We start from the raw sequence: 26261 nt of genomic DNA on the forward strand, positions 1-26261 counted from the left end.
ACAGAGAGAGAGACACACACACACACACACACAGAGAGAGAGACACACACACACACACACACACACACAGACAGAGAGACACACACATACACACACACACACACATACAAACAAACATATTAATTTCCACAGGGATGATGAAAAATAAACAAGTGCATGCATATAAAATACAGAAAACCAGAAACGCAGTGATCGATCAGCTTCGGACTTTAACATATTACATGCATACACAGCTGCATATTAATATATATATATATATATATAAAGAGAGCAATAATATCCTGTAGACATGTAAGAACAGGATTGAACCTTGGGGAACCTCACAAATCAATGGTGCAGATTTGGAGTAAAGTTGACTGATATTAACTGAAAAGGTCTTATTAGAAAGAAATGATCTGAACCACTCAAGAGCATGCCTAATAAAGATATTTGAATTCAGATACGAATTTGCATATTTTGGCTGCTCGGCACAAGAATCTCATGCACAAAGTCCATGAAAATGCTGTTGTTGACTGTTTATTGGCCTGCCTGGAGTTTCTGATTGCACACAGATCTTGGCTTCAGTGAGTTTCCCTTATCTGATGATTATCTGACTTTAGCGTATGAATCATATAACCGACCGACTTGGTTATGTCTGTTTTTATTATTGGTATCATCATATTGGAAAATATCTTTACAAATAATCGAAAACTAAAAGTAATTGTGTCAAAATTAAAATGTGGAAAGTTTCAGAAATCTTTGACCAACGCAGCTACAGATTTTGGTATTTTGTCACTTGGTGTTTTTAAACTTTTGTCGTCATATCAGTTTTTGGCCTTTTTTACGTTATGTTTTGTATTGAAATGAGCACAATTCATTTACACGCGTACACAGAGATACAAGAGCTCATTTTTATGACCGTGTTCACATTCAGTCATAGCTCACTGTGTTTTTTAATATCAAGAAATGTAGCCAGAGTCATTAAATAAATGCACTCGCATGAATTAAGCAAAATATACATTTAGTCCCTCTGATTCTCTGATCATGTAGCTGTTTTTCCCCCTGCATATTAGCAGCAAACAGTAAATGGGATTTTGTTACATGCGTAGTCACATAAACGTAAAACGATACCGCTCATAGTAGTAATAATAGCAATAGTAATAATAGTAGTAACAGATCACGTGTCACCACATGGAGTTCTGGAGGAAGAAAACAGTTGCACGCTTGTCTAACACACTCTCTATATTTAGAGGAGATATTGATTTATTTCTTGCATGAAAAAAACGTATTATAGCTCATGCACAATAAAGGAATTATTACTTAGTAATTGATTTTTGATGTCTACTTTATAACTTTCTTCTGATTGCTGAGGTTTTAATTTGTTTAATAAAAGGCCGATACGTCAGATCATCTCCACCACATGCATTTTATATTATGCAAAATCAGCATATTAGACTGATTTCTGAAGATCATGTGACACTGAAGACTGGAGGAAAGATGATGGAAATTCAGCGCTGCATCACAGGAATAAATTATATTTCAAAGGATATTAAAATAGAAACCATTATTTTATATTGTAATAACATTTTGCAAGATTACAGTTTTTTTCCTGTATTTTTGATCAAATAAATGCAGCCGTGATGAGCAGAAGACACTTCTTTAAAAAACATTACAAGTCTTACTGATCACAAACTTTTGACCGGCAGTGTATATTGAAAGTGTGTCTCTGTTTTGCATGCAGACAAATTGGATATTATATGAATAGCTGCCTAACTGTGGAGCCCTGTATTTTTAATTTGATCATTTTATTAGTTTTTACGGTAACTCTTTATTTTAGGGTCTCTTAACTAGTTGCTTATTGGCATGCATATTACTAGTTTATTAGCACTAATTAAGCACATAATATTAATGCCTTATTCTACATCTCTAATCCTACCCAATACCTAAACTTAAAAACTACCTTCCTAATCATTAATAAGCAGCAAATTAGGAATTCATTGAGGGGAAAACAAGTGTTCCCTATTTTAAAGTGTTACCGTGTTTACTTAATGTTACTATTTATGTTTCTATTTTTTTGTTTATTTCCAGTTTGCAAGTTTAGTGCGTTAACTATCACTTAGATGCCAGTGCAACATTTCTATTCCTCGTGTCTAAAGTTTAAGCTTATCGTCTAATATTTATCTTTTGTTTTATTTCAGCTTTACTTCAGTTAACAAAAAATGTTTTTAATAGTTTTAAATTGTAGTTTTAGGTAAGAGTAATAACTTCCAAATGTGCTTGATGTTGGTTGCATCATTTAACTCGCTTTGGAATAGAAAGTGAAGCACATTTCATATGTTAAAAAAACGTGATTTATATTCCCAGAAAATATAGGATTTTCTTATGATGAGTATTGAAATATATTGGGACACACTGCTGCATTAAGTGCATGAATATTCTGGGTTTGGAAAGACTCAAAGAGGGAGTGAAAAAGCTTGAATATCTTGATGGTTGCATGCTTTTAGGGCTGAGAACTAGAACACTGTTTTTCAAGGTTCATCAGATGTGAACATGAGAGCTGAGCAGGTGTGCAGGAAAGACAAACATTTCTCCATAAGCTGATTGATAACAGATTGAACGATGCATTTTAAAAATGTCTGTGAAATATCAAGACCGTGAATGTTTAGTTCAAGTCGTATGCCGGATATATGATGCGTGAAACTTATTTTTGACATTTAAATGGCAGACATTAAATTGAGAATCTTTGGCGCTAGAATAAATTTTTTTTTAGGAGCCTAGTTTGTATATTTATGTTTATTATTTTACCGTGCACATTTGTTGTGTAAAGCAACGTAATAAATTAGGAATTTGAAACGGTTTCGTAGCAGAAAGTCTTAGAATCATAATGTGATTGCATGCATTGCAAAAAATAAACGTGTCCCTGCAGCACAAAAGCAGTGTTAAGTCGCTGGGGGATATTTGTAGCAATAGCCAACAATACATTGTATGGGTCACAATTATACATTTCTCTTTTATGCCAAAAATCATTAGGATATTAAGTAAAGATCATGAAGATATTTAGTAAATGTCCTACCGTAAATATATCAAAACTTAATTTTTGATTAGTAATATGCATTGCTAAGAACTTAATTTGAACAACTTTAAAGATGATTTTCTCAATATTTAGATTTTTTTGCTCCCATTAGATTCCAGATTTTCAAATATTGTCCTCTCCTAACAAACCATACATCAATGGAAAGATCATTTATTCAGCTTTCAGATAATGCATAAATCTCAATTTCGAGAAATTGACCCCAAGAATTGACCCCAAGGTTTTGTGCTCCAGGGTCACATATGTCAGCTTCTCAAGTTATGCCTCTTGCTTTTGCACTGAAACACAAGACGGAAATCCAGAGGAAGATCAGATTTTAGGCCGTTCTGTAACCAGCTGTCCGTTGGCTCTGTGTCTGGCACAGGTGTGTTCTCGCTCGAGCAGAAGCAGCATGAGGAGGACAGATCTTACAGCAGCGAGGATCTGAATGAGCTGGAGGTGAACGGGAACTGGACCCCTCAGGAAAAGGCCCTGCACGAGGCCCGGCTGAAAGCTAAGGCTAAGCGGCGCCTGCGTAAGTCATCGTCCCGTGACTCCACCCGCGAATCTCTCTCGGACTCGGTGTCAGGAGAGCCGACTGCCGATCCACACAGCCCGAAGGGCAAAACTGCTGTAAATGACCGAAAGTCACGGACCGGAAAAGGCCGGGGACTGCCCAAAAAAGGTCAGATGTGTTTTTTTTCAAATGTTCCAATTTTTATAGTAACTCGAGTTATTTGTGTGATGTGATGAATCATGATGTAGTTAGTTTTGCTGCAGAATGATCCTAAAATGTTTTCTTTTTTTATGCTTTATTATGTCTTTCAATTCAAACATATTTAATACAATTATTATGCAAATGAAAACTATTTTTTTTACCTATAGTTATTCCTCATATGTGACCCTGGAGCACAAAACCAGTCTTAAGTCTCAATTTCTCAAAATTGAGATTTGTGCATCAGCTGAAAGATACAACTATTTGAAAATCTGGAATCTGAGGGTGCAAAAAATCTAAATATTGAGAAAATCATCTTTAAAGTTGTCCAAATGAAATTCTTAGCAATGCATATTACTAATCAAACATTAAGTTTTTATATATTTATGGTAGGAAACTTACAAAATATCTTCATGGAACATGAGCTTTACTTAATATCCTAATGATTTTTGGCATAAAAGAGAAATCTATAAATGTATTGTTGGCTATTGCTACAAATATACGCCAGCGACTTAACACTGCTTTTGTGCTGCAGGGTCACATATCAGATGTAACGGTCACCTCTTCTGTTGGATAAATGCTTCTATCTCGAGGTCTTTCCTCTCTGTGTTTTGCCGTTGTCTGTCTTCACGGGTTGTTGTTGTGAGCAGGTGGAGCGGGAGGTAAAGGTGTGTGGGGAGCAGCGGGGATGGTGTATGAGGTGGAGGAACTCGACGCTAACGACCCTAACTATGATGAATCTGCACAAGTAAGAGCACACCTGCGGTCACATGAAGAATACTAGTATACTTCAGTTTATGGTAAACAGTGTTTCCCGCAGACTTGCACTCTATTTGTGGCGGCATGTTTATGTAAACTCACATTTGTGAGTTATGAAGTCAGAATTGAGATATAAACTCACGATTGCGAGAAATAAAGTCCATGTCTTCTTACAGTTGCAACTTTTTATCCCACATTTCTGACTTTTTTCTCACAATTACGAGTTTCTATCACGCATCTCTGAGAAAAATAGTCAGCATTGCAAGATGTAAACCCACAGTTGCAAGAAAAAGAAAAGAAAAGAATTGAGATAAAAAGTCGCAATTACCACCTTTTTTGGTATTTTTGTTCAGTGGTAGAAATAAGCTTCCACAAATATCCAATTATTATTATTTAACTTGCACTGGAAAGGTTTCCGCGAAATCTCGAGAGATCTCGACAAAACGTCTCACGATTTATTTCCAGAACATGATGCATGATGGGATACACTTGCCCTTGAATGTGGATTTAGTGCGCGCTTGCTTCCTGTTCCTGTAGTATGTGTGGGTTATAAATGAAAAGCGTCAGTGTTTGCAACAGTTCTCTGATTTCCGTGAAATCAAATTAAATCAGGAAATCATAGTATAAAAGCTATGTAATGCACATGCATGTGTGTATATATAGAGCTCATGTTTTCAGCTCCCAAATCAAATATAGTGACATGTCAGTAATTGATTCCTGCATCATGTCATCGTGACTGAGCATGAGGGTGAGTAAATAATGAGTGAACTGTTGCTTTAAGAATCGGCTGGCTGTTTTCAGATAGTCAGAGCTGGAAGTGGTTCTGAAAACCCTGCTGTTTGAATGTTGCAGTGATGTTAGTATGTACTTGTTGTCCCCTTATTTTCTCCTCGTGTACAGTAAAGGCATTTCTCCCAGTGTGAGACTTCTGTTTGTGTATCAGGGAGACACGGTGTATGCCACGGTAGTGCCAGAGCTGGACGAGAGGGAGCTCGAGAAGACCATCAACCCCATAGTGCAGGAGTACTTTGAGCACGGAGACACTAAAGAAGTGGAGGTGAGCTGCAGCTGATGAGCAACAGAGCCTTAGTCTCAGAGTAATGTAGAGGAGATGATGCTGAGACTAAACATTCACCGTATACCATTAGAGTAGTGCTTCTCAACCAGAAACACAGCTTAAGAGTCAAATCTAAATCAAGTTTTTTATTCACCATCTTAAGATCCAGGGTTGAGCTCGGATAAAAGAGGAAGCCTAATTTTAACAGTGATTTCCCGTTTATAACACGGACTAAACAAAAATGTGATTGTGACTTTTTTTATCTTGCAGTTCGGACTTTTTGCAAGATATGCAAACTCGCGATCGTAAGTTATAAAGTGAGAATTGAGATATAAACTCGCAGTTGCAAGAAAAAAGTCAAAGGTGTGCGTTTTTATCCCGTGCGGCTGCGAGTTTGTGTCTCGCAAATCTGAGAAAAAGGTCAGAATTGCGAGATATAAACTCAAATTGTGAGAAAAGAAGCCAGAATTGGGAGATATAAGGGCACAGTGTAAACTCACAATTCTGACACTTTTTCCGGAATTCTCACGATTGCGAGAAATAAAGTCCAGTTCCGAGGGACTGTCTTCTTACAGTTGCAACATTGTATCCCACATTTCTGACTTTGTTCTCACAATTACGAGTTTCTATCACGCATCTCTGAGAAAAAAAGTCAGAATTGCAAGATGTAAACCCACAGTTGCAAGAAAATAAAAAAAAGAATTGGGAGATATAAAGGCACAGTGACCTTTTTTTATTTTTATTCAGTGGTGAAAACCGACGTCCATAATTTCTAGAGTGGAAAAAGAAATGATTACATTTTGTAGTTATGCCCATCTCTGTTTTATCAGGTAGAAATTGGGGATAAAAATAACAACTGGAAAACAATCATGCAAGTTAATAGGTTTAAAAGGAGAATTCACATCCCAGCTGTCCTCCAGAGTTGAACTTTTGATCAGTTTTCTCTCTTTGGTCTGGTAGATGCTGCTCAAAGAGCTGAACTTGGGCCATCACAAGTATGAGTTCTCGTCTCTGGCTGTGTCTCTGTCTCTGGAAGGCAAGGCCAGCCACAGGGAGCTCACGTCTCGTCTGCTCTCGGACCTGTCTGGAAAGGTGCTCTCGGAGAGCGACATGTCTCGTGCGTTCGACAAAATGCTGAAAGAGCTGCCAGACCTGATCCTGGACACACCGGAGGCCCCACAGGTACAGCAGAAATATCTCAAACTCTAATGAAGTCCATGATGCAAGAATCAACATATTAACAGCATATTATACTGATTTCTGAAGATCATGTGACGCTGAAGACTGGAGGAATGATGCTGAAAATACAGCTGCGCATCACAGACATACATTACAGTTTAACACACATTCACATAGAACACAGCTATTTTAAATAGTAAAAATATTTCACAATATTACTGCTTTTACTGTATTTCTGATCAAATAAATGCATGCTTGGTGAGCAGAAGAGACTTTAAAAAACATTAAAAATCTTACCATTCGAAAACTTGACTGGTAGTGTGTGTGTATATATATATATATATATATATATATATAAAATATTTGAATTTATGTCGTGGTCTGTTTGAGTCCTGGATTCTGATTCTGATTAATGCACAGGTAGTCAGTTTAATCATTGTTCTATATTAATTGATGCACACAAACACACACACATCTCACGATCAATTGATAATGAAATCAAATAAATGTTATAATTAATTCATTCAAATAAATGTGATCTTACCGCAGTACTTCATCTGCGTCTGATTTGAACTCTAGAGCTAAATAATCATAATTTTAACTTGTCAATGCTGGGAAATGACCATGGACCATTCTCCATTTTACATGCATCCTTTCCTCTCTTCAGATGCTCGGTCAGTTTATTGCACGAGCCATTGCTGACCACGCTATACCCATGAGCTTCCTCGACTGCTACAAAGGCAAAGTAGATTGTGACCATGCCAGGTGAGCTTGATGTGACTTTGACTGGATATCCGCCAGCAGTCTTATGCGTTAAATCACGAGGCGCCTCCAGATCATTTAATGTGAGTTCAGGGAGTCACAGCGAGAGTCGCATTTGGGTCAGAGTGGGAATTGCAATTGCCAAAGCAGTGGTAGAATTTGGCCTGAATTAGTAGAAGTAACATTTCATGATGCTGGTTGGTTTTTCAGTAAGGTATTGAAGTGGTGAGACGGTGCGCCGTACGCTGGCTGCTAGAATGAATATGCAGTTGGTTTTGTCTGATGTGTGAAAGCAGACGGAATGAGCTGCAGCTTTGTTTCTGTCTCGTCTTCTACTCTTCCCGCTGATGTGTTCGTTCCTGACGGTCAGAGCTGCGCTGGACCGAGCGTCGGTTCTGCTCTCCATGAAGAGGGAGATCATGCGGCTTGATAATGTGTGGGGAGTTGGTGGAGGCCAGAGGCCTGTCAAACATCTCATCAAAGAGGTAAGCTGCTCTCTCCATCAGTACTGCGACACAAAAAACATCTGTATTTTTTTAAATTAAAGCAATAACCCACGTGAAGCCGTGGTTTACAGGGAATTTATAACAGCTGAGGGGCGTTGTTAGGCACGAGTTATAATATATACCCTCTTAGCTGTTATAAATTCACTGTAAACCAAGGCTTCACGGGGGTTACTGCTTTTATAAAACGGTTATTGCATATACGTAGTAAGGTTTCACAAAATAAAACAGAGCGAATAAAGTGTAGTGATATTAATAAACACAGTATTCTTCCACCAAACAATGTAGCTCCTCAGAAACAGTTGTGGTTGCTACAAAGTGGTTGCCGAGCAACACACAGAAGTAAACAAAGCTGTGTGTTACTTTGTAGCGTCATTTACAACAGCTTCAGACGCGGCTCAGCCAATCAGAGCCAAGCACCGGAACTCTCCACTTTATAAATGTTATTAGATTGTTATATTTTGTTTAACCCTTGATATAAAGTTATAACAACATTAAAAATGTTATGTTGATAGATTACTGAATTAATTAACGCTTGATGATAATGTGTTAAAACAAATACACGATCTACATGTTGAATTATCATTGAATAAAATGGAATAGGCTAATTATAGGTTTGTAAACATTCGGGATGCGCTCGTTGCAGAAAACACGGGAGAGATAGCCTTTACGGCTAGAGAAGAATAAAAGAAGAAACAACTCGTCATGCTCTCTTTTTCCCCTCGGCTCAGAATCATGCGTGTATATCCCACACTTCTGGCTTTTTTCCCTCAGAATTGACAAACGCGCAATTGTTGAGTTATAAAGTCCCGAACTAGGAGATATATTAACTTGCATTTGCGAGAAAAAGCCAGAATTGTGAGATTAAACGGGTAAATGTTATGTAAAATTTCATGCTGTAACTGTAATACAATATGTCCACTATGAACTGCATGTGAATATTTTGTAGAGCTATTGTTTAAATCAAATGTATGCTTTAAAAGTAGAGTGATCATAGCAGGTTTCATCCATAGTCTGTGCGTTTAAACATCTGCGTTTAGCTTCAAATGGTGTCTTCGACGACAGTATTTGATAAAAATGATTCTGATTCTGACATCCAAAGACACAACACATTTTTTTCTTATTCCATGGATTTTACCCGTTTCCCTCCACTTGCTCCCAGTGACAGGCTTTGTTTTCTAATTGTTTGTGAATTTATGCATGCAGCGTGAGCGCTGCAGCGAAGGAAAGAAATCAGCAGCTTCCGATGCAATACAGTTTGGGTTGAGGGATTAACATTGCATTATGTTTCCAGCTTCAGTTGTTGATGTTCACAGGTGTTCACTAGTTAGTGTTCGCGGTGGTCTCTCAATGCATTTTTATTTTTTTTTGGCATGCAATGCGTAACATATGAGCACCTAACGGAAGGTATTAAATAAACTGTGCAATTCAACTCTTGGGCCGAAACACAACATTTGATGGGGTCACGTCTATTGGTTTTCATTTTATTGCATGCTCATCTTTAAATTTGTCTTCTTGTTGCATATAGAAACCATACCCACGTTTATGGATCCGCACGGTTCTGGCAGATTCTGCTTGTTTGGTTCTCGGTGCTTATTCCTGATTTATGCCTATAATGAATGACAAGTGCTTCTGGCTAGTTTTGACATCAAGAAGGGCTTTTGTGTGTTTCAGCAGCCAAAGAATGGAGGAGCGAGCCTCTCCGAAACCGTAAACTGGAAGGAAAGGACTAATTTAACCAACAGGGCTTTTGTACATGCGCTCGGTCTTTCTATGTTTGTTTATGGGACACTTTTTCAAAGCAGAAACATATTTTTGTCAACCTGCAGTTCCAGCGTTTGACACTAAAATTCAATAAAAATGCATATTGCTCATATTGACATTCCTGTGTGTGTTTATTTACACATTTGTTCTTGATATAGAGTTATTCTTACGAAGAGACTTGTCTAACAAAAGTCTGGGATTGGTAAGATATTTTAATGTTTTGAAAAATGTATCTTAATCTCACTAGGTCCAAAAATAGCCTATTATAAATAGTAATATTGCTCTTATTACTGAGAAATTTCCATTATATTTTTAGTGTAATATTTTGTATTTTGAGAGGATTTCCCGGTACTAAACGGTCAGAGAAGAGGAAACACAACACTGCAACACACACGAGACAGGAAAACATATTTTATTAGATTGTGAAAGGTATGAGGAAGACAGAAGAGAGTTAGAAACACACGCTGGAAAACAAAACATGACCGTGGGAAATCTGCAAGAGAAGCAATGTCTAGGGAAATACATAGGCTCCTAATGAATTATTCGGAAAATACTGGGGTAAGTGAAAGAATTTGATGGAGATATATAGGCGGGGGGGGGGATGGGTGTATATATATATATATTTGTATAGATTTTTTTTTTTTATTCTCTCATTGTCCTTTCTCTCAAAGTACTGCCCACACTCCAGTCCAGTAGGTGGCGGTAAGTGCACCTTTAAGTTGGTAACCGCCAATAAAATTCGAAGAAGAAGACGGTGTTTACGTCTGCTGTTTTATTGAATCCTTTGCGTCTTTCTTCCGGATCCACTGGTTTCGCAGGTATCGCTCCTAAATACACGGATTTTCAATTGAAAATGTCTTGCGTTGTGTACCTTTCAGACCGATCTGCTGTAGTTACACATAGTTTACAAGGCTGTTTTTAGCCTGCATCGCTCTGCTTTGTGAGATGCTAAAGCTAACACTGTTTACTTCTCAGAGATCTGTGTATTTGTGTGTTTATTCTTAACTCTGACTCGGTTAGTTTACTCTCAGTGATATTCTAAAGCAGGTCAGGACTGAAGAAACTTGTATATATATATATATATATTTGCATAAACATAGTCATTATGTTAAGACTGTGCCTTAAGAGCTAGCTTGAGTAACTAACCCAGATTAGACCAGGCTAGGCTTTTGTAGATTTGTAATGTGTTGTAAAGAAGTCTCTTTAGCTCACCAAGCATGCATTTATTTGATCAGAAATACAGTAAAATTGTGAAATATTTTTACTATTTAAAATAACTGCTTTCTATTTTAATATCTATTAATCTGTAATTTATTTTTGTGATGCGCAGCTGTATTTATTTTGATCTAAATAAATATCAGATATTAATATCTAATAGATTAGAGTGTGATGGAAAAGGAAGCAGCACTGCCAGGGTTAATTCATGTAGAGACGTTTGACTTCATAATTGATATAATATCAGGTCCACATCAGTAGTGATTGTCAATTGAAACAATGGTGTACTGAAAAAAAGATGAAGTACTTCCCCAGTTGACTGATTATTACATCATGAATTGCAAAATCTGTTTGTATTACAAGATTTCTGAAATGTTATATTTAAACATGCAAATGCATAATAAACATAAATGCACACATTTGCATACATTTTTAGAACAAAAATCCGAATGTTGGAGAAAGCCAGGCTCAACAGCCAAAAAATGAATAAATAAAATAAAAAATTCACCTTTTTTTTTTTTTCAGGAATAAAATGTAACAAATCATGCAAATTAAATATGAACATTAGATATGCACTGAAACATTTTTTTCATTCATCCAATTAAAAAAAAATTATGGTAATGATTCGCATCTATATTTTTTAACTTGAGCCAATGAAAAATAAATAACTTGCCCTAAGGGAACATTTTTTTCAGTGTGTGTGTTATATTTGAAATATATTGAATATGACTTGATGAAAAGCCATAAAGCCCCAAAAAGTTTCCAGATGCATTAAAAAAAACTCTTTTGCCTGTAGTGTCTCGCCTTAAAAACCAACAACAATACAAAACATTAAAGCAGATACGGATGTGTTGCCAGGGTTTATATTTGTCCTAACTGTGTTTAGCAACATTTTACATGCATGTCTTAAAAGCACAGCTGCAAAAAACTAAACATCATGACATGCCTGAAATTCTGAAATTAATTGTAAATGTATTTGCATTTTGGCAGGGTGGGAGGATGAGGAAATAAAATCTTAAACCGAGGCATTGCTCTTGTGACTTCATTACAACCGTTAGAACGTCTAAAAATGAAATCAAACCTGTAAGAATTTCTCTATTCTGCTGAACGCAATATAAGATATTTTGAAGAATGTTGGTAAGCATACAATGAAATCATGACGTGAAAATCTACTTTTTCTGTTTGAGATTTGGCTACAGGTGTATTTGTTTTAAAAGTACAAATAAATTGCATTAAAATTGGTGTTGCATGGATTTACACAGTTAAATAGTGTTGCATCAGTCTGTCATCTATACAGTATGTGTGCTCTTCAAAACATTCATTAAAAATCTCACAGTAGTAGTATATACAGTATGAGTATTCTTCTTTAATCTTAGCATTTGCATTCCTTCAGAGATTAGTTTATGATAACTGTACAGCTGTGTCATGATCGCCCGTTATCTTTTGACACGAGGACCCAAACGAAGAAGAAGAGAAGCTGCTCGTGCCGAAGCGGTCAGCAGCTCCGAGCGAGACGGACACAGACTCCTCCGATGCGCTCAGGAGGGAGACATTCAGGCCCTGAAGGAGCTCCTGCGGCGAGGCTGTGACGTCAACTTCCGCGATGATTTCTACTGGACGGGTGTGATGTGTGCGAGTAAAGCAGGACAGACGGAGGCTGTTCGGTTGCTCCTGCGTCACGGAGCTGCTTGGGTGGGAGTGGTGGACAAACAGGTGCGTAACACTCACGTCTGAGAGGATCTCTCCACCTCCTCCTTTATATGGGAGTAGAGCAGTGCAGATTTCCCATTGGCTGCTGCTTTGGCAGTATGGTTGCTTGATTGAGTTAAAGTCTTGTACTGTTGGTCATGCAGTCTTAACTGAAGTTAAGTAACTAAAGTAACTTCCCACCACCATTAATCCTGCAGACTCAACTTACACCCTTCGTAGTATTGCATCAAAACCACTGGGCTTTCTATGGAGATGATAATGTATGAAAAGATACTGAATATGAATAATAAGGTGTATTAAAAAATAATAATATTAAAAATGTCTGTTTTGTGCTAATATAATTATTGTTATAGTTTTTGGCATGTGCTTTTGTCACTAGTTTTACATATAATTTCTATTTGGGTTCATTTCAGTTTTAGTTTTTATTTATATCTAATTAATATATTTAGTGCCTCAACTCTAACATTTCTAATATGTATATTTTGTTATTTCAGCTTTATTTCTATTGGCAAAAATATTTTGTAACCGTTTTGGCTAGCGATACTAACCCTGCCTGTGCCAGCGAAGGGATGTCAGAAAGAGAAAATGTGAACATATAACACAAGGGTAGTGAACTAATCATTGGTATACTTAACAATTACTTTAAATGAGTCCTATATCTTTAAACTGAAATAATTATCCAACTGATAGGCCTCATGGAAAGCGGTCCTGTTACCTAAGCGCACAGTCCTGTCGAAACACTATTGCTGTATTAGGTTGTTGTTCTTGTTTAGTCATTTCCTTTCTTTTTATCTCCGTCCTGTTTTCTTTCTGGTTCTCTCTCAGGGCAGAGATGCCCGGGATCTGGCCCTGCAGGCTGGTCACCAGGATGTAGTGAGAGAACTGGAGCAGTTTGTGATCTCTGACACGCCAAACATACCTACTACAAATCATGCACAGAGGTTAGTGGTTTATGCTTCGCTTGGTGTCCAGATGTCCAAACACTTACGCATTCCTGACTCTTAAAGGAACAGTTGCTGAAAATGGCCTTTTTTGTTCCTAGATGTAGGTGACTTTTTTTTCTTCAGTAGAACAGTAAAGATTTTTAGCTGAAACCGTGGGCCTTGGTGAGTCAGCGGCTGCTCGTCTTTGAGAATAAAAAAAACACATGAAGGATCACAAAATGAATACGATTTATATTGAGGTCTTATGAAGCGAAACGATCGGCCTGTGCAAGAAACTGATCATTATTTACTTCATTACAATCCACATCTCTCAGTATTGCGGTGCTTTTGATCTGAGTGTATCTTCCCAGGTGGAGCATCCTGTCAAATAGGCATATTAAAAGATCTCACTAAAATGCTGTTTGGTCTAATACGTGTAATTTGAACAGCTCTGAGAATGACGATGTGTGTCTGCGTGTGTTTCCACAGTGCTGGTTCTCAGTGGTGTGATGTGTGTGCCGTGCAATACACGGACAGCACTGAAACACACTCCAGATCCACGCTGCATCAGTTCAGTAAGCTCCGCCCCCCGGCCACGCCTCAATACTGCCTGCCCTCCTCCAGCACCAGCTATAAAATGATGCTCCGCTTGGGCTGGAACCCCTCCTCTGGTCTGGGCCCCGCCCACTCGGGCCGCAAAAACCCAGTCAGCACGATACTAAAGAGAGATCAGGCGGGCCTGGGATACGGAGAGCCCCCGCAGCCCAAAGTCACACACTTCCAAGCCAGAGATCCTCAGGCAGTGCAACACATGCATAAAGAGAAAAGACTGAGACAGGAGAAAGGAACGACGCTCAGCGCTAAAGAACTTAAGAGGAGAGAAGAGCGAGACCAGAGATGGGAGAGAGACTACCGTGCTTCGTTTAACTTTGACTTCTGACCTGATGTGCTTTACTGCAGAGACTTTTCATTTTTCAGTACGATTCATTTGAAATGCGTTGCTTTGACAGTAACTCATTTTATCGTCAAGCCATTAAAGACGGCTGGAACAGTATGAAAGTAGACATTTTATATAGAAGACAAAACAACTGTAAACAGGAACTGGATGAAACATTATTTAAAAAAAAAAAAAAAGCTGTCAGTGGGTTGTGATTATATAATTAGATTAGAAAACATGATTAAATTCTGTTTTTTTTTTTGTCATTTAATATCATCAGTCTCAATTTTTCATCAAAAAAAAGGATAATTTTGGCACATACAATATTTTTTTGGCTATTGCTACAAATATCCCCCAGCGACTTAACACTGCTTTTGTGCTGCAGGGACACATATATATTTATACCATGGTCGGTCTCAATTCTTGATTCTGATTGGCTGGCAGGTATGCATTAAAACTGTGTAATGCACAGGTAGTTCCAAGTCAGTTTAATCTGTTCTATATTAATAGGTTGCTATAGACACACACACAGAGTTTGGATATTATTGCACACATGCAGAAACGCATCAGCGCTGCCCCGTGACGTTTATAAAATAACTTAAGATGCTAGATCACTGCATTATATTGGGGTAAAATCGCTGGTTTTGAAGTAACTAAACTCACTGCTTCATTGAGAGAGAGACGCGCAGACGCAGGTCAACCGTCCTTTTTACCATTCCGGTTAAATAACATCGTTACTGGCTTTAACTTGTCAATGCTGGCAAATGACCATGATATGAGCGTGATGATGCACGGCTAGCAGTGCATTAAATTATTTTAATGCTTCATGTCAAGTGGTTCTTACTTCCACTTCGTGCATTAAAATCGTTTAATGCACAGCTAGCCATGCATTATCCCTTACATGTCAATTGATTAAAAAAATAATTAAGCACTAAAGAAAACGCTTAAGAAAAAAATCCAAACGTCAGGAGTTTGTTTGAGTACACAGTAAACAAAACACCCGACTGTTGCTTGCATTGTTCTTAAAATTCTAGCAAATTCATTAATTCAGAAAATTGTGACCGTTGATCTGTTCTGAGTGAGAGTTCATCTGATCTTACGGAGCCCAGAGGATCTCATGAATGGAAGTGAAGAGCATTAAGTCTAATGTGACCAAACCTTCACAACCTCTGCTTAATTTCATCACACTAACTATTCTCCTTCTGCCTGAAGCAGAACAAAATCTGGTTTAGATGAAACCTCCTCAAAACAAAACCAAAACTGATGACATTTTTCAAACCCTCAAGAATCTCGAGAGACTTGTTTTTACGCTGATGCATTTTAGTTTCTCTTCACTCTCGGGCACTCTGTATTTAAAGCTATAATCAGACATTACCACAAAAGAAATTCAGCATTGGTTGAGTGTATTTTACAGTTGCATTTTTGTAAATGTACAGATAACAACAACATCTTTGTGAAGTTTAATAATCATTGCATTGTGATATTCCATGAAGATGTCCCAATGTGTGTTTGTATCGGATGTTTTCCCCCGGAGCTGTAGACTCTTCTGACTTCTGTGGCGTCCCTAGAAATCCATTTACTCAGGCATCCAAAAGGCACTGAAAGATGCAGTATTAACATTAGTAATATCTGTATATTAGTCACATCTCTCGTGACTTAATCCGAATGAAAGCATGTTTGACACATTAGGATTTTATAGTAATAAACAACGTGAGAGCAATTAAGAAAGTGGCCCTTTGTTAGGGAATGTTTAAAAAAAAAAAGTTTTTCTAAATGTTACTTGCCTCACAAGTTGATCCCAGACATTCGCAGCAGAATGAAAAACAAGCACAGAATCCAGAACACACAGGCTCACAAAATTCAGAACAATCACATCCAGAACAATCACAGCATCCAGGACAATCACAGGTTTGGAAACAATCACAGCATTCATAACTGTATAAACAAAAACCCAAATCCGTACGTGATTGCGCCACATTATTCTGATCTTTCTTCAGTTTGACCTGTTCTTCATGTGTAGGACTGTTGCTCTGCTCACATTCCTCCATAGCTTAATGTCTAGTAAGTTTTAGTGATGGGTTTGAATCACGGCACTGGTTTGTGAATGCTTTCAAATCCTAAAACCGTCTTCAGCTTGACTGTACTCTGCTTTAGACTTTAGACCATAGACTGTATGTTTTAGACACACACTCACAAACTTCTCTAGGCACCTCCCCTCGTGGGAATCTACGAAACAAATCACAATTCTGAAAACAAAATAACAAATTACAAACGCAAATGCAAGTCTAAAAAACAAAATAATTCAGAAAGCACAACAACAAGTCAGAAAACACAACGACAAATCAGACAAACACTGGGGCAAGTTCAAGCTCAAACCGGTGAGCACTGTTTTGCTACGGTTTCCAGGTTGAACGACATGTGCCTGGAAACGGTGTGCAATGGGGTTTGAGATGCGTTTTCTCTTGTTTGGTGGTCCATATAGTCCATATCCTTTCCTTAGGAATGTGTGCTAGACACTGATTAACGTAACATAAAAATACTATACCAATTTATGTATTTTGCTATTGTATTATGGAGTGACACTTTCATAAACTTTTCTATACCCTTCTGATTATATAACGGTAAATATTACAATAGCACAACAACAGTGATCAGCAATAATGATAAGCCTAATACTCACAATAAAAATAATAAGGTCATGTAGATCATAACACAGTCCCGGAGGTAAGAAGTGGATTATCCTTCAGGCTCCAAAAATGCTTCAAAATTGAACACAAAGAATGGCCTTCTCAGCTGCCATAGCTGCAACTCTTGCGTCATCAGAACAGAGTGTTGAACGCACCACCGTTTCCTTTTCAAAAACGTTTTGCACCGTTTTTGTCGAGGCTGAACGCAGCCCTGATCGACCACTGCGTTCAGGTTAGTCAGAATTCACTCACCTGTAAACGCCGGATTTAAATAAATGCGAGATTCACTTTTGAAATTGCAGTGATTGACTTAGTGTAGTGATAAGCAATCGACCAAAGAAAAATATAATTTGTCAAAACTGGTGTGTATTACGCAGTGTAAATGCAGACTAACTAATAGATTAATTGAAAAATATTTGAATTTTCATATCAAAATATTTTTGAAATGCAGTTGAAATTATTTGCAAAATTAATGACTTGTAAGTCTTACTACTTCTCTCGGTATGCATTGCTATTTTTATTGTGGTGAAACGTTTTAATTTTGAAAGAAAATATTAGGATATCTGATGCAAGCTCTGAGTGCATGAGTCATTAAATAATGCATTTTTGAGCTTGATAGCCACGGGTAAAAATTATACTAAACATAATATGTGAACCCATCTCAAGGACAAACAATTCCAAATTCAGCCCTCCAAAAATAAAGAAGGTTCAATTTAAGATCTTTTCATTTCAAGACTAAGTAAATAATATGTAATGTTGTAGTGCCTGAGACAGATCAGACACGCAATTATTTGTTGTATTTAATAAATAATCCACAATAGATCTCACCCAACATAAAAAATCACGTGCCTCTTAAACCCGTCACATTTTAGCCTTGACGTCACTGAAGCGTTTTCTGAGTTGTACAACAGTCAGTCATTGTTTGTGGACACCACAGAAATGAAAATTAGGGACAAATAGCACAAAAAATGACAATTTGTTAACCATTTCTTGACTAGTTTTGACTCCAATATGGGATTTTTTTTATTTTAAATGAATCTCTGCACATGGCTGACAATTATAATTCTACCACCTCATTAAAAATATTTGCCTTACGTTCTTAATGTTTAATTTTTCTTCTTTTTTAAAAATGTTCTATTGTTAGATTCTTCTGCTGTCTGGCTTTGTTCATTCCTGATCACGGTAGCGATTGAAATGCAGGAAGGAAGAGGCAGAGCACAGCCTTGATAAGCTTTCCTGTAAATGTTTTTTTTTGTCAGTCTGTGAACACCCTGCAGTTCTGACCGTTTGCTGTCTCCTCGCCTAACTGACCCTAAAAATACAGACATCTTGAGACGGTGAGTGCTGCCTTTTTCAGTTATAGTTTTCAGCCACTTGTTTTGGGCGAATGTTTCTAACAAAATTAAATGCATCATGCACAACAGGTATTTTTAAGATATCAAGATTTTTTGTGTTTCATGCAATTTTCTGCATGTGCTTGTGCTCCGTTTGTGCTGGGAAAAAAATATATATATATATATTGGTGAGCATGTATTCACCAACCTTATTTCCTTATTTTTAGCCTGTTGTCCATGTTATTGTCTTTGTCCAGACCTGTGCACATACGCCAACTAATACGATGGGAAGTTTGAGGTTCCATGCATTTCTCCTGCTGCTCTTGTACACTGTAAGTTCTCACATTTATCATCACTACTTTGAACTGTTTAACTCAAGGTACTCATCAAAAGTCTTTGACTTATTTTCTTCGCTCCAAATTTTCCGCTGTGATTCTTAATTGTGTTTTCAGAGTGTGGTGCAGATAACTGAAGAAGTGATACACATGGGCTTGTTTCCTGAAGCTGCTGATTACTCGTTCTACAACTGTCGGAAAGAGATGCTGCAAATGGTCACAAAAAGTGGAGGTCTGCTGCAGACAGAGCTTAACAACAATGCTGATTTTAAAACTATGTGGCGAAACGCAACATCCAAAAAGGCCATTCCAGGGAGTACACCGGAGCACATGGCTGCGCTGCAGAGCTATGTTGAAGCTACTCCTGAATTTCATGAAAAATTCAAGAAGTTGGTTCAGAACAATGGCAGGGGCAGGTCGACTTCCCAAGACGAGTTTCCTTTCAAATCTCTTTTCTTCCTGCTGACAGATGCCATGCAACTCAAAGGCCAAAAGAAATGTCGTACAGTGTACTCTGGCACAGAGAAGGAATATATCACCAAAATTGGGGAGAAAGTACGTTTTGTGAGTTTTTTCCCAGCAAAACTGCAATATACTTCTGCAACCGAGGATGCAAGTGTAGATGAAAACACTGGGACTGTTTTCAACATCACGTCTTGTTCTGTGATCAGCCTTGAAGATTATGGGTGTAGTTCAGAGGAAATGGATGCGCTAATATCACCCACTGACGTTTTCACAGTTGAGGATATCACCACTGTTAAGATCTTTAACAGACATCTTGCAGACGTACGTGTGCTATCTGGGAATTGTATCGCCAAATTATTATTATTATTTATTTTATTTGTATAAATATACATATAAAAACTGGCAAAGTATTACCTGTATTGCATACTGACTAAATGGTCTGAATGACACCAAAGGTCATCTGTCATAAAAAGAAGAAATAATTAAAAACAAGGTCAAATACACCTAAGGGAGACAAGAAGAGCTTTAAATAAAGACCCGAGGGAGGCTGTAAGAGCTCTATATGGAGTTTCACAGTTCACATCTAAGTGAGAGAACAGAAAAACGTTTTAAAGAGGTGTGTGTGTGTGTGAGTGTGTGTGTGAGATTATGTGTGTGTGTGTGTGTGAGAGAGTGTGAGAGTGTGTGTGTGTGAGAGTGTGAGAGTGTGAGAGAGAGAGTGCGTGTGTCACAGGGCTAAATATGGTACAACGATAGGATACCTTTAGGCTTTTGTACTTTAGGGTATAAAAACATTAATTTATACGAACAAATCAAATTTTTAATGAGGCAAATCAGGTAAATATAACTCTCTAAGGTAACATTTGGATGTCTATAACACATTCTAAATTAAATCTTATAATTGTGTTTTCTTTAATTAATTGATGTTTCCTGCATAAATCCAGAACTAGACAAATGCAACTCTAAGATGCGCTCTAGTTATTTGCAGGAGCAGTGAATGTGAGCAGTGGACAGCGGTGGCTGGATTGATTAAGTTCTAGCAGCAGCTTGTAACATCTTGACCGATCTTTAAGTGGGTCATTCTGGTATCCCAATTAATCTCCTCGTACAAAAACAACTCTTAAACAAGAACATTTTGACCTACAAATAGCAAATAGTTCAAGTAGGACGGAATATTTTAAAGGAGATCATGTGATTATAATTGTGTTATCTTCAACTTTTTCCGTGTGTGTGTGTGTGTGAGTGAGTGAGTGTGTGAGTGAGTGAGTGTGTGTGTGTGTGTGTGTGTGAGTGTGTGAGTGATGAGTGTGTGTGAGTGATGAGTGTGTGTGTGTGTGGGTGTGGGTGTGAGTGAGTGAGTGTGTGTGTGTATGTGTGTGTGTGTGTGTGAGAGTGTGTGTGTGTGTGTGGGTGTGCGTGAGTGCGTGTGTGTGAGTGTGTGTGTGTGGGTGTGTGTGAGTGTGTGTGTGTGGGTGTGTGTGAGTGTGTGTGTGTGGGTGTGTGTGAGTGTGTGTGTGTGGGTGTGTGTGAGTGTGTGTGTGTGGGTGTGTGTGAGTGTGTGTGTGTGGGTGTGTGTGAGTGTGTGTGTGTGGGTGTGTGTGAGTGTGTGTGTGTGGGTGTGTGTGAGTGTGTGTGTGTGGGTGTGTGTGAGTGTGTGTGTGTGGGTGTGTGTGAGTGTGTGTGTGTGGGTGTGTGTGAGTGTGTGTGTGTGGGTGTGTGTGAGTGTGTGTGTGTGGGTGTGTGTGAGTGTGTGTGTGTGGGTGTGTGTGAGTGTGTGTGTGTGGGTGTGTGTGAGTGTGTGTGTGTGGGTGTGTGTGAGTGTGTGTGTGTGGGTGTGTGTGAGTGTGTGTGTGTGGGTGTGTGTGAGTGTGTGTGTGTGGGTGTGTGTGAGTGTGTGTGTGTGGGTGTGTGTGAGTGTGTGTGTGTGGGTGTGTGTGAGTGTGTGTGTGTGGGTGTGTGTGAGTGTGTGTGTGTGGGTGTGTGTGAGTGTGTGTGTGTGGGTGTGTGTGAGTGTGTGTGTGTGGGTGTGTGTGAGTGTGTGTGTGTGGGTGTGTGTGAGTGTGTGTGTGTGGGTGTGTGTGAGTGTGTGTGTGTGGGTGTGTGTGAGTGTGTGTGTGTGGGTGTGTGTGAGTGTGTGTGTGTGGGTGTGTGTGAGTGTGTGTGTGTGGGTGTGTGTGAGTGTGTGTGTGTGGGTGTGTGTGAGTGTGTGTGTGTGGGTGTGTGTGAGTGTGTGTGTGTGGGTGTGTGTGAGTGTGTGTGTGTGGGTGTGTGTGAGTGTGTGTGTGTGGGTGTGTGTGAGTGTGTGTGTGTGGGTGTGTGTGAGTGTGTGTGTGTGGGTGTGTGTGAGTGTGTGTGTGTGGGTGTGTGTGAGTGTGTGTGTGTGGGTGTGTGTGAGTGTGTGTGTGTGGGTGTGTGTGAGTGTGTGTGTGTGGGTGTGTGTGAGTGTGTGTGTGTGGGTGTGTGTGAGTGTGTGTGTGTGGGTGTGTGTGAGTGTGTGTGTGTGGGTGTGTGTGAGTGTGTGTGTGTGGGTGTGTGTGAGTGTGTGTGTGTGGGTGTGTGTGAGTGTGTGTGTGTGGGTGTGTGTGAGTGTGTGTGTGTGGGTGTGTGTGAGTGTGTGTGTGTGGGTGTGTGTGAGTGTGTGTGTGTGGGTGTGTGTGAGTGTGTGTGTGTGGGTGTGTGTGAGTGTGTGTGTGTGGGTGTGTGTGAGTGTGTGTGTGTGGGTGTGTGTGAGTGTGTGTGTGTGGGTGTGTGTGAGTGTGTGTGTGTGGGTGTGTGTGAGTGTGTGTGTGTGGGTGTGTGTGAGTGTGTGTGTGTGGGTGTGTGTGAGTGTGTGTGTGTGGGTGTGTGTGAGTGTGTGTGTGTGGGTGTGTGTGAGTGTGTGTGTGTGGGTGTGTGTGAGTGTGTGTGTGTGGGTGTGTGTGAGTGTGTGTGTGTGGGTGTGTGTGAGTGTGTGTGTGTGGGTGTGTGTGAGTGTGTGTGTGTGGGTGTGTGTGAGTGTGTGTGTGTGGGTGTGTGTGAGTGTGTGTGTGTGGGTGTGTGTGAGTGTGTGTGTGTGGGTGTGTGTGAGTGTGTGTGTGTGGGTGTGTGTGAGTGTGTGTGTGTGGGTGTGTGTGAGTGTGTGTGTGTGGGTGTGTGTGAGTGTGTGTGTGTGGGTGTGTGTGAGTGTGTGTGTGTGGGTGTGTGTGAGTGTGTGTGTGTGGGTGTGTGTGAGTGTGTGTGTGTGGGTGTGTGTGAGTGTGTGTGTGTGGGTGTGTGTGAGTGTGTGTGTGTGGGTGTGTGTGAGTGTGTGTGTGTGGGTGTGTGTGAGTGTGTGTGTGTGGGTGTGTGTGAGTGTGTGTGTGTGGGTGTGTGTGAGTGTGTGTGTGTGGGTGTGTGTGAGTGTGTGTGTGTGGGTGTGTGTGAGTGTGTGTGTGTGGGTGTGTGTGAGTGTGTGTGTGTGGGTGTGTGTGAGTGTGTGTGTGTGGGTGTGTGTGAGTGTGTGTGTGTGGGTGTGTGTGAGTGTGTGTGTGTGGGTGTGTGTGTGTGTGTGTGTGTGTACCTGTTTTTCTATTCTGGTGGGGACTTAAACCTGAATGGACTTTTTTAACAAGTTATATTACAATAGGATGAAACCAGTGTAACGTTTTAAGCCCTTGGAAAAAATGAAATCAAAATCCTGATTTTGTTATGGGAGAATTTAATAGCAGCACAACTTAAATGCATAATAAAACAGTTTTGGACTGTCCAAGCAATATAGTCAGTTTCATCACAAATGTACAAAACAAGAACAAACTAAGAACACTTAAAACAATCACACGTCATCGAGTCATCTTCAATTTGCCAAATAACTGTTTTAAAATGATTGAAAGACAGCAATTTTTCTCATTTCAATTTCAAGTGGAGAAGATTGCAGTCATACGGAGCTGCATAAAAGTCTTACCCAGTTCAGTTCGAACAAAAATAATCAGAAATATCAGAATAATAGTTAGTTTATATATTTACACGTCACCGAAACGTCACCTATTACCTGCGGTAATATAATTATATTTATTGTTTTTATTTTTTTTAGATTCATCAAAGTATGCTCAGTTTCTTTTCAATGCATTTGATAAAGATAAGAACGGCTCTCTTAGCTTTGAGGTAAGGATCTTTAACTTCATTGTTTTTGGAATAAATGAGAAAAATATATAATTATTTATTATCCTTTTCATGTTTTCCTGATGTGAATGTGATCCAAACTTTTGCAATAGATGATGAATCCTTTAACACTATATAAAACTAATGATGAGGAATGCACAGGCACTTTATCATGTCAGTTCTTTGTCTGTTCAGTAGCTTTAATACGTGTCGATGGAAGTATGAAGTCTTATTCTTTGGCTTTGCAGGAGTTAGTCTGTGATCTCTCTGTTTTGTTGAGAGGCTCTACTGAAGAGAAGCTGAACTGGGCCTTCAATCTATACGACATCAACGACGATGGACAGATCACTAAAGAGGTCTGAAAGCATTTTAATCTACAAGATGATGTCTTTGACTGAACTACATTTTGAATTTTGATTCCTATCAAAAAGTACTGAATGCAAATAATGTATTTGATCTTTTTGTTTCAGGAAATGTTGGATATATTGAAGTCTATTTATGATTTGATGGGGAAATCTATCCATCCACGACTGAAAGAAGAGGCAGTGAGGCAACACGTCAGAATGTTCTTCCAAGTAATGCTTTTATGCACTATTATAATGGGAAAATGTGACTGTGTGCATTAAAGGAAAATATTTCCATGTGAGAATGTCCACAGGGTGGCGCTAGAAGCACTATGACTTTTAACATGACAGTTAAAGGGAAAGTTCACCCCAAAAAATTTACTTTCTGTCATTTCAAACCTGTATGACTTTCTTTCTTCTGTGGAGCATGACAGAAGATATTCTGAGAAATGTTCTAACATTGGGAAAAACTGGTAACCAAAACTGTTTGAATAGAATTTTCATTTTTAGCACCGTAAATATCACACTGATTCTCATGCAAACCTATTGTATGTTCTCATAACACTTATATATATTATTATACTTTCATGTCAGTGCTACGATTTTGTTAATCACCTAATATAAAATATCATTTAGCTCTAATCAATCAAAGGCAATGGCAAGAAACACTCAAACTGCATTATGAGTTACTTAAATACTTTCATTTGGTAATTTTGGATTCAAATTGTAATTTAAAATCAAATTAAGGATTAGCCGTAATTAAAAAAACAACAACAACAACAATAGAACATTATACATTTTGGCTGCACCCAGTGGACATTTCTCCTGGAAACTGAGACATAAAGTAGCAACAATTAAATCTGTTAATTATGCACATTTTTAATTAGATCAGGCTGGTTATGCATCAGACATATTAATTAAAATCGCTATCAAAAGTCAGTTTCAATATGCATTGCTAGATTACGATACATTAGAAACCATTTTAATCACCTTTTTTTTCTCCCCTAAGAAAATGGACATAAACCAGGACGGTGTAGTAACTATTGATGAATTCATTGACTGCTGCCAAAAAGTAAGGCTTGCTTTATCTTTATCGAAACCTAAAGCGGACATGCATAATAACACCGCTGTTGCTGCTTTTGTTTTGCAGGATGAGAGTATAATGCAGTCTCTTAAGATTTTTGACAATGCTGTTTAGATGTTAGTCAGCACTTGGATGATTCTCACCGGATAACGCCAGCTTTCCTGCGCTGCTGCTCTGGACTGCTCCAGACTGTCTTTTGTGAACTGACCGCTGAATGTAGAACCTCGCTAGACGTTTGGGGCCGTTGTGTGATGCGAATGTAAGTGCAGTGGTAAAACAGCAGCACATCATCAGTGTTACTGTATTCTAATTCTCATTTTTAGCACTGACCAGCTGTTTCTTACTCACTGTATCACACAGTTTATGTTTCACAGCTCAACCCTAAACGCTCTTGGTTTACTTGGGTAGCTTTTTAGTATTTAATCCAATAGATAAATCATTTATGGTGGACTAGGATTATTTCTTTTTACACCTACACCAGATTTTTCAGCCAAAAACTTGTGATAAAGTATCATCTGTTTTGTTTGATTTGTATCCTATATGATACAAAAGTGGTCTTTTAATTACATTTTATTTAGTAATGTATTCATTCAACACAACCAGCAACCGGTCTGTAATACTCGACATTTTTGACATTTTAAAAAACGAAAAAAGTGAAAATAAATATTGCATATGTATACAAAAAAGAAAAAGGGGTCTATCAAGATTTCAAAAGCTGCCGGAAGTAAGAATCTAGTTTGTATTTGACCATTTTAGGTCATTTTGATTGACCTAAAAATGTTGCTTATATATCAGAAAAATGAAAAATGTGCATGATGCACAGACACGCACAATGTTTTTCCACTAAAGCTGCTCTAATAATGCACAACGATTATGACATTTTGCTTCTTTCCACAACCCCCAAATATCATTTTGGTGCTATTTTCTCTTCTCTAAATGCATTATTTCTTTCAGTGTCTTTCCGTATTGTTTATATCCTTCAGCTAGCCGTTATCTGAAGATCAGATGCCACACGTGACATTTCAGTAGTTAGAGAAACTGTATAACTCTAGATTAGGATGTACAGTATGCTTGGACAATAGCTACAATAATAGGTCAATAATGAACATTTATTAATGCTAATTAGTGATTATATTGAATATTGAACAGGTTAAACGTATTCTGCTGTTTTGTAGATTTTTAATGTCAATAATGTGGTAAGGGAATTAGGTCTTGAGAAAGCTCAATAATAAATATCAATTGTATGAATATTTATTACCAAAAAGAGAAGAGATGCCTCCTCTCTCTCTCTCTCTCTCTCTCTCTCTCACTCTCTCTCTCTCT

At 38.5% G+C, this 26261-nt stretch overlaps 3 protein-coding genes across 3 annotated transcripts in view; all 3 read left to right on the forward strand.

The window, feature by feature from the left end:
- The window catches only part of LOC107598278 (programmed cell death protein 4-like), an 11737-nt gene extending 3671 nt beyond the window's left edge, over positions 1–8066 (forward strand). The window contains exons 3-8 of the mRNA XM_016289573.1: positions 3435–3734; positions 4415–4512; positions 5467–5580; positions 6541–6762; positions 7427–7524; positions 7892–8066. Of these exons, the coding sequence (XP_016145059.1) occupies positions 3435–3734; positions 4415–4512; positions 5467–5580; positions 6541–6762; positions 7427–7524; positions 7892–8066 (1007 nt within the window). The remainder of the gene's footprint in view (positions 1–3434; positions 3735–4414; positions 4513–5466; positions 5581–6540; positions 6763–7426; positions 7525–7891) is intronic.
- Positions 8067–12413: 4347 nt separating this feature from the next.
- On the forward strand, positions 12414–14834 carry gpank1 (G patch domain and ankyrin repeats 1). Its single transcript, XM_016289539.1, has 3 exons — positions 12414–12716; positions 13539–13654; positions 14126–14834. The coding sequence occupies exons 1-3, from the start codon at positions 12429–12431 to the stop codon at positions 14574–14576; spliced, it is 855 nt and encodes a 284-aa protein (XP_016145025.1). The 5' UTR covers positions 12414–12428; the 3' UTR covers positions 14577–14834.
- Positions 14835–17843: 3009 nt separating this feature from the next.
- On the forward strand, positions 17844–25293 carry LOC107598279 (uncharacterized). The gene is made up of 8 exons (XM_016289574.1): positions 17844–18597; positions 18852–18926; positions 19047–19719; positions 23443–23513; positions 23759–23866; positions 23981–24085; positions 24864–24926; positions 25005–25293. The coding sequence occupies exons 2-8, from the start codon at positions 18879–18881 to the stop codon at positions 25050–25052; spliced, it is 1116 nt and encodes a 371-aa protein (XP_016145060.1). The 5' UTR covers positions 17844–18597; positions 18852–18878; the 3' UTR covers positions 25053–25293.
- The last annotated feature ends 968 nt before the right edge of the window (positions 25294–26261 follow it).

Source organism: Sinocyclocheilus grahami, unplaced genomic scaffold (assembly GCF_001515645.1).
Source record: "Sinocyclocheilus grahami isolate Dianchi unplaced genomic scaffold, SAMN03320097.WGS_v1.1 scaffold249.1, whole genome shotgun sequence".
In the NCBI taxonomy this organism is placed as follows: domain Eukaryota; kingdom Metazoa; phylum Chordata; class Actinopteri; order Cypriniformes; family Cyprinidae; genus Sinocyclocheilus; species Sinocyclocheilus grahami.